This window comes from Epinephelus lanceolatus, chromosome 8 (assembly GCF_041903045.1).
Source record: "Epinephelus lanceolatus isolate andai-2023 chromosome 8, ASM4190304v1, whole genome shotgun sequence".
NCBI lineage: Eukaryota > Metazoa > Chordata > Actinopteri > Perciformes > Serranidae > Epinephelus > Epinephelus lanceolatus.
In genome coordinates this window covers 31940648-31953302 of record NC_135741.1, presented here as the reverse complement: position 1 = coordinate 31953302, position 12655 = coordinate 31940648, and the positions used below count along the sequence as shown (strand labels likewise).

General features: G+C 40.2%; 1 protein-coding gene across 2 annotated transcripts in view; it reads right to left on the bottom strand.

Annotated features, from left to right (window-relative positions):
• bsna (bassoon presynaptic cytomatrix protein a) overlaps nt 1-12655 on the bottom strand; it is a 211827-nt gene that overhangs the window by 159064 nt on the left and 40108 nt on the right. For both annotated transcript variants that reach the window (XM_078170200.1, XM_033629348.2), the window contains exon 2: nt 5649-6297. In XM_078170200.1, the coding sequence (XP_078026326.1) occupies nt 5649-6297 (649 nt within the window). The remainder of the gene's footprint in view (nt 1-5648; nt 6298-12655) is intronic.

The window sequence follows — 12655 nt, the reverse complement described above, 5'->3', positions numbered from 1 at the left end:
CATTAATCTCTTTGTCTTGCCTGGCTAAGTCTGCTAAATGTTATCTGATGCAAATGGAATCAGAGCGTAATACGATGGATATGGAGCCTGGCACTGCTTATTAGATTACCAGGACACACAGTACATTGATTAGCTGTGATAATAATGGATAATGTTCAGTTTAAGTATTAATCCATAGCTGCAGACACAACAAGGCTGGAGCTCTGCCACTCAGAGCTGAGGGAAGCGCGTGTGTGAGGATAGTTTGTGGCATTTAAAATTAAGTTTTAATTAAGTTTGAATATTTATGGCTTTTAAAACAATCTCAGGGACATTCCCAAGATATTTTGACTGACAATGTAAACACGAATTTGTCAAATTATCTGGATAGATGAATAAAACAAAATCATAAAATAAGTTTAACAGTTAGTTGTAATTCTTAGAGCTGGAAGTAAATAAGCATACCTGGCATGCTCATGTGTATTCATCTCATACAGTTGTGGGGCTGAATTGCCTTAATGCTAACTACCTCAGAGAATAACAAGATTTGCAGGGCGCTACTGTTTATTAGATTATCAGGATTGAGGGAACATTGATTAGCTGGGACAATAATGGAGAAGCTAGTGAATGTAAATAGGAATAGGAAGCTAATCCATAATTCATGGGAACACAAACAATGGAAGGACCAGTGCAATAATCTGGACAAGATGGAGGAGTTGAGAGTCAGACACAGCAGGGCTTTGTGTTCAGTGCATATCTGTGTGTGTTTCAAACTTGAAGATGATTTTTATGTTTTTAGGAAATTCAAATTATTCAATGACATAAGCAGGTAAAATTAAGTAGTTTCCCTTTCCTCCTATATAAATATGTGCGGGAGGTACAGATAACATTTTCTTTTCTTAATTAAGGTGGTGGTTGGATTTTATGCTGTTGTGTTGCATTCCATGTTATGTTTTCCACTTTGCCCTACAGGAAGTCCCTGTGGGTTTCTTAGGTTAATTAACATCATAATTATTACACAGGCTTCTTGCATGAATTATGTTGAGCCAAATGGGGGTTGCTATATGTGTGTGCATCAACATATCTGTGCTTGTGATAGAGAGAGAGTGTGTGTCTGTGTGTGTGTGTGTGTGTGTGTCTGTGTGTGTCTGTGTGCATGTGTTAATCTATCACAAGTGCACTCCAAATCCCTAAATCAGAGGCTTATCAACTCCTTGCTCCTTCCACTTCATTAGCGATATCCACCATTATTAACCTGTAGTACTCACTCTGTGTCTCCTCTCACACACACACATACACACACACAGGACGACATGTGCAAGCACCTGAGCAGAGATCAAAGCTCGGTCTTAAAGATGATCCCACATGAGCCAGATAGAAGCTGCCGTACTATAGAGACAGTACAGTAGGCGAATTTAAAATCAGTAAGACCGTCATGACATGCTGTGCTAAGAATGACCAAGACCTGTGTTAAAATAGACTGCCAACTGTTAAATGTTTCCTGGGAACTCATGTGCTGCTTTTCCTGCTTGGATCTTGGTTTCAAAAGTAAATTTGCTCAGGTAAGATATTGGCACTCTGAGTTTAGATTGCACTGCTGTACGAGATCAAGCACTCTTATTTGACAGGTCTGAACAATAATACACAAATCACTTGCCTCATACATGTTTGCACTGAAGGTGAATGGATTTTTGCTACACGGGTTACACATTTTTACTGCATTGTCTGTGACTTTATTTTTGTTATTTATTAAATAAAATGTTTACAAAAGTCTTAAAGAAGTATTTCACTGCTGGAAAGAAGTTCGTCTCACAAAACAGGGCTGTCTACTGTTACTTTACTGCATTACTCCCTGAGTAAAGTAACTCAAGTACTTTTAAAGTACTACTAACGTTACTCTCCGAGAAAAGTAACTCAAGCATTTTTAAAGTACGTTTGAGTATTCTACATTTCCTATTGGGCAATGGACCACAGGGCGCTAAGCCTACATTTTTTTGTCTCCAAAATTAAAGTTATGGACCACTTGCCCTTCACTGAGATCCAATTCTTCCATCACAGCCGTCACTTTGACCAGTAGAAACACAGAAGGATCTGATGCCGTAGACAACTGCATGACAACAACACCCCAGCGTTTTTAATATTTCCTCTAGGGATGTTACCACACAGAGTAAAAGGGGGAAATGATGGTGTGAAACAGCAGAAGCACTTTGTCAACCCACTGAGTTAACGTTACTGTCATTAGCATCAAGCTAGCAAACAATGGTACATCCTCATAATGGAGACGGACAAAACGTAATAACATTAACAAATAGCGGCGGGGCTTTTACTCACCACAACTGCAGAGGCTCCCAGCTTCATGTTAAACAGACTACATTATAGACGGTCCGTTATTTTACTTTTTATCCGCTCCTGTTGTATTTAAAAAGTTAACACATCGCGCCATCATTTCAAACTCAACACTTCCTGAATTTCTTTCAGATTAAAAGCCCCTTATAACCCCAGCTGAGAGAATCCCTCCATTTTCTAAATAGGCTTTTATTGTGAAACATTTGTAAGAACTTGGTTGTGGAAGATACAGTAGCTTGAATGTTTGCCTACGGGACTTCAAGTGAAGCTCCTGCCATCTGCTGGCGCTTTTAGGTGACTACAACAACATTTTGGCTGGCACATGAACAGACAGTTACTGAATAATAGTAAAAGTACTAAAAATAGGACAAGAATAACCTGATGACATCACACACGCCATGAAAGACAACCGGGGATAATTGGTGAGTACCATCGCGTAGTGTGCCATGTCTGTCGGCCTTGTCACGGCACCATTTATGACTCCACAATCATGTAATGTGACATAGCGACTTTCAGAACGGGCAGAAAAGTCATGTAGTGTGTATCAGGCATAATGCAAGTCCTCCTGAGTCTGACCTGTCTGTCAGCGAGTCCTCCTCCATCTATTGAGTTGTGGGGATTTTACTGACGATCCTGCGGAATGTTTTAGACTCCACTGTAGACAACGGCAGCATTTCTTCTACCACATAACTAGCCACAAGCTTCATGACTTCTTTCGGACTGATAGTTTTAACTTTATCTCCGTTATTAGAACCAAATGACAGCCAATGCTGTTTCGGAGCTGAAGGACAAGCGTTCTAAAAGTAACGGAAGTAACTGATGGCTTGTTTGAAAATGTACTTGAGTATTTTATTACTCAAACCGCAAACTAATGCGTTAGGTTACTCATTACTGCAAAATGTAATCAAAGTACTCAACTCTGGCTGCAGCGTACCAATAAATACCCCTGGTGGTGGGGACATAAGGCACGCTTGATCATTTTGAGACAGGAAACAATATGGCAGCTTGTTGGTATCAATCAATCTCTGATTACAGTTAAACAGTAAGCTAAAATATGTTTTGGAAAACATTTGAGGTGAAAAATAGACATAGCAGTTACCTTATCTTGGTTCATATTCGATCAAGACTGCTTAGTTTGATTTCAGTATTTTCAGCCTCCCTTTTTACAATACAGGAAACAAAATGGTGTCCACTTCATGTTCACAAATTCTTGTATTATAGCCAAACAGTGCAATAAAATATTTTTCTTAAACATTTCAGGTGAGAAGCAGGCTATGCAAGAATATAATCTTGGTTCATATTTGATCAATAATGTCCAGTTTCACAGTTTGATCTAAGTTTTGTCTCAGTTTTGGAGATGGAAATCCGCTTCTATACTTTTTGTGTCTGTGGTGGTGAGCATACAAAAATGCGTAAGTACAAAATGTGTTTGAGCTAAAGCCCAAGGGCCAGCAAAAATCCACTGGGCTGGAAGATCTGGGCGCTGGCAAGATAGAGGCAAGTTTACCACAGTTCGGTAACACATGATACCCATATTATTATGATACAAAGCTAGTTGAAAACTAGCATAGTGTCCCTTTAAAGAGACACCATGTTAGAGAGCAGTGGATTAAACTCTGTTGTTATTTTGGAGGCAGCAGTTTTTCATGAATCTGCAAAATACCACTGATTTAAATAAAATGCAAAAAAAAAAACACTTCCAATGACCCATACAGTACATCAGTAGTGTTACCTCTAATAGTATTAGTCATTTACTATCATTCAGCAGTGGATGCTAATTTGTTAGCATGGAGCATCAGGGTGAACGATGTACCAGGTACACATGGATGATTCTGGTGCCAATGTTCTCCCCCACAAATGCAAATGAAAAATGACACACAACCGCAGTTGTTTGTTTAATCCAGCCGAGTATTTATCGTGCTGTCCGCCAATGATATGTCCCTGGACCTGACATCAGTGGGAATCAATGGGTGGTGCCAGCATAGCTAATATATCAGACGTGGCCTCGTGCTTCTGGTTGTGTTTTCTGTCTGAAGTCTTTCCTGTCTGCCTAGAAAGGCTGAGATTTGATATTTGTCACCAGACTCTGACACGGGGGCTGAGAGTTTGAACCCATCACCAAAGGCGAGCAACAACCTCCTCTCAATCAAAGAGAGCCTCTTAACCTCCTCTCCCCTCTTCATCCCTCCATCCATCTCTGAATTACTTTAGTCACATTTATCTGCCCTTTTTTTCTCTTTACTTCTCAGTCTCTTTTCCCTCCACCACTTTCTGAATGCCAATGATGTGGTGTTTGGCTTCCTATCTTCACATCACACCTGTAAAGAGTACAATGAACTCAAACAAACACACACACAGACTGTCACGACCCCTGCGTCTAGCCTCAGCACATTAATGGGGATTCTGTCAGCACCTCAGGAAAGAATTACTGCCACTTGCTGAGCCCTTACACTCACTGTCTATCACAAAGTGTCTACACACAAAGACGTACAGTACAAAGTCATACATGCAGGACTCACACACAGCTTGTATACTTTCTTGCTCCCATTCCTTTGCTCATTTATGTATTTTCTATTTCAAATATTTCCTTTTTAAATTAAATACATAAATATAGTCAATATAGTCAGCATAGTCAAGCCTTGCTGGTATGATTTTCCTCTGATTTTCATAAGAAACCGATTTGTTTAGACTGATTTCTCTCTCCCTCTCTCTTTCTCTCTGACCTCATTTATCTCCCTTGCCTCAAACCATCCCTCTCACTTCTCCCATCACTTTCTCCGCACTGAGTCGTTCACTTCATTCACTCGCATCAATTCAATCTCATTCAAGTCAAAAGTGCATTATTGGCACGAAAACAAAAGTAGCTACAGCCAAAGCAAAAGCATCTCTTTCTCTCCACTCCCTCACTGACTCAAGCAACAGGCCAGACAAAATCTTTATCCTGTCTGTTTCTGCTGGATCTGTTTACAGACTCAAACTTTAGTGGTGTGCATTGAAATAATCTTTTCTCTCTCCCTGTTGTTTGTCATCTAAACCTGTAACATTAATCAGCTGTGACTTCTGTCAGCCTACAGGATTAAATTATGTTCATACCCAAATGTTTAGTCCCTCACTATAAATCAGCATTATTCAATTATTGATTCCTTTTATGCCACCAGAAAATTACAACAGTCTTCCCTTGTTCCATAAATTCACAGTGACAAAGTAAGGACAGGCATTAGATGAAAAATAACAGTGTTAAACCATTCTGCGCACACACACACACACACACACACACATACAGATGAACACACTCATACATTTCCTTGTGAAACTTGACCTACCTCAGTGAGGTGCGGGTTTGGGTTGAAGCCACACTGGTTACAGACGGTGGCCTTACACTGGGTGCAGGTGTTGTAGTTGGGTACAGCCGGTGGGTTGGACAGCTCTGTGGTGGTGCACACTGGGCACAGTTTGCTGCTCGGCATTGGTGCTATCTGCGGCACCGAGTAGGGTGAGGTGGGCGTCACGCCACGGTCAGGAGACACAGAGGGAGACCGGCCTGTCCTGGAGCCGCCCGACCCGCTGAAGTCGACTTGGAGGTTTCGACGGGAGGCGTGTTGACCAGTACCTTGACCTCCATGGCCTCCCATGCCGGACCCAGCTGGACTGTGACCCATCCCGTGGCCAGTCCCTTGACCATGCCCCATGCCGGCTGACTGGCTTGACTGCATATGTCGGGGGGAAGTGGGAGTGTCGTGAGTGGCCAGGCGGTAGGGCTCGCCAGCTCTGGACCCTATTCCTCCAACTCCACCCATTCCTACTCCCATCCCTCCCATACCTCCTCCTCCCATTCCTCCTCCTCCCATTCCTCCCATTCCTCCCATCCCTCCTCCACCCATTCCACCTCCACCTATTCCTCCCATTCCTCCTCCACCATGGCCTCCTTGTTGCATGCCAGGCTTGGGGCTACCCATCGGACCCATTGGACCCCTGCAAGAAAGGGACAAAGCAGAGGAAACGAGATTCACATCAAATTAATTCTCAACTTTCCAACTAAAATGAAATCAAACATTGCAATTAAAGGTTGGGTTAGAGTTCTGCTATCACCCCAGTATAATGAAATGAATTGAATTTCATTCAGTCCTTACAACACTTAAACAGTTTGACTTAAGACTCGGGGGGACGGGCTCTGGCTGAGTAGCATCACATGACATGATTTAACCGATGCAGTTGGTCTTGGAGTTTTGCGGTTGGCTAAACCAGTGCTACAAATGCTGTGCCAGTTAAATTTGAAAAGTTAAGTCAAAATTTAATAATTCTCAATAATTTATCAGTTATAGGTCTGGGTCCAGATAGGTTGTGTCTGGGTCTAGATGGGGGAGATGGAGAGGAATGGCCGGTTAACAACGGGGACACATTTTGGTCATTCTGCTCCCTCAAATCACTTACAGTTTTTTTCCAAGACCAGAGGCATTTCATGCTACATTATTTTATAGTGTTACAAGTTACTTTACTTTAAATAAAAAGCTTAGTTCAAGACTTGCAGAACCACGGTGTAGTTTTTCGCCACTGTGTGGGAGATAGTCCTTGGTGATGCCATCTCAGAGTACAGGTTTATGTTAGTTACTTTGTCCTCAACTAGTACTATCTTACTCTACACTGCAACACAAGAACAATTCTGTTTTTCATCTTCCTGTCTTGTAGCCTACATCAACTGCTGAGGAGACCAACTTTTTGCCTGGGGCATGTATCTCTACCCTCTGTCTTTTAGCACAACGTCATGTATGTAGCCATCAACTGCATATCTAAAACCCCGTAATGGGATTTTTGTTCTAAAACAAGTCAACTTGAAACATTACAAGATCAATCAAGAATGAAACATTACCTTTATGCTAACGTTAGCAAGCTATCTTTCAATCAACCCAATCAACGATTGCTGTTTCAAAGTGAGAAGCCTGTGTATGTCTGCCAAAGCTCACAATCAAGGACCCATTGTTTCAAACTTTATTAAGAAAGTGAAGTTGTATATTTGCCACTATTATTCTTGTAAACCTTTTTATGTGCTGTCTGAGAACGGACAGCTTGACAGGCATGGCAACAGTAACTAAGGGGGCAAACTTTTGCTGTCTCTTTAGAACAAACATCCCATTAAAACAAAATGTTTTAATGGCTCACAACTAAGACAGATTAACTTACTATTTTGACAAGTAAACAAACTGTAATGAATTCATCCTGACCAGAAAACTACCTTCACAACTGTTTTTCTCTGTGTTTATTTAAATTTAATTCTATATAACAAATTCATTGCTGAATACAATTATATTGATATTTTTTCTGCTGCTCGAGCACAGTAAATGTAATAGGCAGCAGTGGTTAATGCCACCCCAGTATTCAATGAAAAAAAATATCTTATTTTACTGAATGCATTATTAAATGAATGAGCACTACAGGAGAATTCAGCCTGGCAATTGTCACTGTATTCTAACAAATTCAATTATCTTCTCACTGCCAGAGAACCAGCAGCAGAAACAACATTAAAAACCAGCAAAGTAATTACTGATTCATTAAGTGGTCGCTGCTGAAAGCTGTGGAAGGACCTCCGAACATCCATGGGCATCAACAAATTCAAATGGAAAATAACAGGCTGCAGCAACACCTACTACTACACACACACACACACACACACACACACATACATAGACATTTCTACCGTGTGTCAAAGGCAACATGCACAAATACGCTTCAGGCAGAAATAACACACATACGCAGACATTGAGACAATATTCATTGAGCGCACACCCCAGGCAGGAGACACAAACACATACCTGAGGGGAAGCAAATTGGTTCAGAACTCTGCCTGAGGACATGTCGATATTATTAAAAGAAGTTGATGTTAACAAACAAATATTCTTCAAGGTTATTTTTCCCTTTTTTGTGCTCAAGGTAATAAAAACTCTATGAGTGATTCTTTTTGATAGAGTAATGCAATAAACACAGATGTGTGTGTGGACATGAGTGTGTACTGTATTTTAGTGGGTTATATTTGCAGTAAAAATCAGAATGTATGAAACCTATTGCTTTAAATTCACACTATCATCCTGTTATTTTTTTCTCTATAATTGAATATTTTAAAAAATATATTTTCTTTATTTACCACTCTGTACAAGAAATGTTTTTGGCACTAAAACATCTATAAAATAAGACATTTGAACTGTTATCAGATGACAGATATTCCTCGTGTATGCTGTCTTTATCTTTTAAAAGAAGAGGGTAAACCTTGTTCTTCTGACAAGAAATTTGACTTTTAAAACTAAAATGTTGACAGATTCTTATGTTCCCTGTGTATCTATTCATTTCAGAAACCTCTAAGCCCCCCAGCTTTGCTAGCATTACTATTTTCCTAGAGTAGTGTATCTCAGGTACAGTACCATGTATTGACACATGTGCATCCAAAATGGGACAGGATGTCCCAGAAATTAAGATTTTTCTGTTCTAAGATGAAATAAGTAAGCTGCCAGTGCTTTAAATTTATAATATAAATGTTTCTGATCTGCCAGGTTAAGTTAACAGAAGATTTAAAGTCCCACAGGCTCGACTGAACAGGTTGAGGAACTCTTTTGTTCCTCAGGCTTCTGAGTAGGGCTATCCTCAGTGTATCTTGGTACAACACTGATAGGAATGATCAATTTGTTGCACTGCATCCACTTTTCATAATGTCTGATGTGATCTGTAGTGTTTGTAGTATGACTCTGTTGTTGATTGTTTAAATGTTGTTCTGTATTTTTGTGTTGTTTTTTATGCACATTTATGTAAAGGAGTTGACATTTTGGAACGAAAGACTAATTTTGGAATTGTTCTGATAAAAAAGAGATAGATCACGTACTGTGCATGGTTAAAAATATCAGTACTGGCTCTTTTAGGTGACAAGATGCAAACTGCAATTCTATTGTATTCTATTCTATTCTGTTCTATTCTATTGCCTGCGCTGTCATTGATTGAATGAGTCTAGACTTGGTGTATTACCAGCTTTAAATGGTTACTGCACACAGAAATTGGAAATGTTGATTTACTGAACTCCAGTGTCACAATGTTCCAGTCTGCCTCTCCTTTCACTAAGAGGTTTTCTTCTCGTGGACAGTCTGGCCCCGACAAAAGCTCTCCCTCTCTCTATGTTTCTACTTTTTCTCCTTTTCTTTTCAATTTATCTTTCTCCTTTGTAATCTCTCTCTCTGTAAACTTTATTTTTGCTCCGTCACATCTGCCTCTCAGTCGCTCCCCTCTTCATTGCCTCTCTGTCTCTCACTCTCTATTATCTTTTCAGTCTGCACTGACCATGGCCTCGCTCCACCAATGTTTTCTTTTTTCCTTTGTAGAATTTCGCCTTTTTTTTTTATTTCCGCTCTCGGAAAAGGGAAGTGGACCTGAGGCAACCCTGTTTTTCTTTCTTATACCAAGTCTACCAGTCAAAAAACAACTTTGTAGGTCGAAATCAGAGTGTAGAATTTTATCAGTGTACAAATCCTGCACTTACTCATTGAAAAATATCTCTAAATGTTAAATAGAATTGCTGCAGTGTTTAACAGTGTTGACAGTCATTTTGGTTGAGAAGGTTCACCCGCAGCAAGTATTTGAGGTTGATCAAGAAAAGGCTAACAGTTGGCTTTATAGGGCCATCCCTAGTCACAAATGCACAGTACTCATTTTCAGACCAACACAGAGAGGCAAACGAATCAAAAATGCAGTCACTGTGCACACACACTACAACACACAGCTATAGTGGGAGTCGCCTGCAAAGCTGCGAGTGACAGTTGCTGTGTGGTTTGTGTGTGTGCACACTCATGCGTCAGTGCTCTGCAGGATCAAAGCTGTTTTTTTAATTTCAGAATTCCCTAATTATACTCCTTCTCTTGCATTCTTTTGTCTTTTCCTCGCAGCAGTGGTGGAAGAAGTATTCAGATCCTCTACTTACATAAAAAGTACTAATACCACAGTGTGGAAAAAAATCACTACAAGTAAAAATCAGGCATTAAAAACATTAGTATGAGTAAGCATGATAAAACATGATAAATTGTTATCATTGAGGAGTACTCTGCTGCATCAGTACTTTTAGTAAAGGACCTGAGTACTTCTTCCACAATGGGAGGATGGCAGAGCTAGAGATGTAAAAACATGGGGAAAAGGATGATGAAGATGGAGTCTGAGATTTGTTGGAGGTGGGGCTGCAGGGAGTGCACTGCACAAACAGCTAGCTGGGTAAAGTGAGCTAACCTTAACGTGTTTCTTTTTTGTGGTGTTTTATGGTGATAGAGGACCAAATACAGTCAGGTCCATAATTATTTGGACAATGATACAGTTGTCATCATTTTGGCTCTGTACACCACCACAATGGGTTTTAAATGAAACAATGAATACCTGCTTAAAGTGCAGACTCTCAGCTTTCATTTAAGGCTTTTTTCAAAAATGTAGTATGAACCATGTAGGAATTACAACCATTTCTTCACACAGTCCCCCAACTTTAAGGGCTCATAAGTATTTGGACAAACTAACATAATCATCAATTAAACAGTCAGTTTTAATACTTGGTTGCAAATCCTTTACAGTCAATGACTGCCTGAAGTGTTGGACACATAGGCATCATCAGATGCTGGGTTTCTTCCCTGGTGATGCTCTGCCAGCCCTTTACTGCAGCCGTCTGCACTTCCTGCTTGTGTTTTGGGTGTTTTGCCCTCAGTTTTGGCTTCAGCAAGAGAAATGCATGCTCAGTTGGATTCAGGTCAGATGATATGACTTGGCCATTGCAGAACATTCCACTTCTTTGCCTTAAAAATGTCTTTGGTTGCTTTTGCAATATGCTTCAGGTCAATATCCAACTGCACTGTGAAGCATCGTCTAATGAGTTTTGAAGCATTTAGTTGAATCTGAGCAGATAATGTAGCCCCAAACACTTCAGCTTTCATCCTGCTGCTCTTGTCAGCAGTCACATCATCAATAAATACAAGAGAACCAGTTCCACTGGCAGCCATACATGGCCATGACATAACAGTACCTCCACCATGCTTCACTGATGAGGTGGTGTGCTTTGGATCATGAGCAGTTCCTTCCCTTCTTCCTTCTCTTGTCTTCCCATCATTCTGGTAGTTGATCTTTGTTTTATCTGTCCATAGTATGCTGTTCCACACCTGTACAGGCTTTTTAGATGGTTTTTGACAAACTCTAATCTGGCCTTCCATTTTTAAGGCTAACCAATGGTTTGCATCTTGTGATAAACCCTCTGTATTTATTCTAGTGAAGTCTTGTCTTGCTTACAAGAGCAGCAGGATGAAAGCTGAAGTGTTTGGGGCACCATTATCTGCTCAGATTCAACCAAATGCTTCAAAACTCATTGGACGATGCTTCACAGTGCAGATGGACATTGACCTGAAGCATATTGCAAAAGCAACCAAAGACATTTTTAAGGCAAAGAAGTGGAATGTTCTGCAATGGCCAAGTCATATCATCTGACCTGAATCCAATTGAGCATGCGTTTCTCTTGCTGAAGCCAAAACTGAGGGCAAAACACCCAAAACACAAGCAGGAAGTGCAGACGGCTACAGTAAAGGGCTGGCAGAGCATCACCAGGGAAGAAACCCAGCATCTGGTGATGCCTATGTGTCCAACACTTCAGGCAGTCATTGACTGTAAAGGATTTGCAACCAAGTATTAAAACTGACTGTTTAATTGATGATTATGTTAGTTTGTCCAAATACTTATGAGCCCTTAAAGTTGGGGGACTGTGTGAAGAAATGGTTGTCATTCCTACACGGTTCATACTACATTTTTGAAAAAAGCCTTAAATGAAAGCTGAGAGTCTGCACTTTAAGCAGGTATTCATTGTTTCATTTAAAACCCATTGTGGTGGTGTACAGAGCCAAAATGATGACAACTGTATCATTGTCCAAATAATTATGGACCTGACTGTATATCTGAGACTGAGGTAACATTAGCATGACTATAAATACCTCAAGGAACACCAAGTATTAATATGTAAATGTTTCCAGAAGGTGGAGTTGTAGATAAGGAAGCAACTTATGATCATTTCTGTTTGTGAACAGGATGAAAAAGTGACTGCCCTCTGAACTTTTTCAACAAAGAATCCAGACAGAAAGACACAAAACACAAATTGAATACATCAAATCACATCTGCATTCTGCTCAACTTCTCATTTATTGTCACCACACAGCAGATAATTATTCAAATTAGGCTTTCAAACCTCCACCAAACGATGTGCTGAGACTAGTTAGTTTGACTTTCATTTAAACTGGAAATATTCATGACATCCATTTTACATGTTGACTGGCTCAAAAAGTTT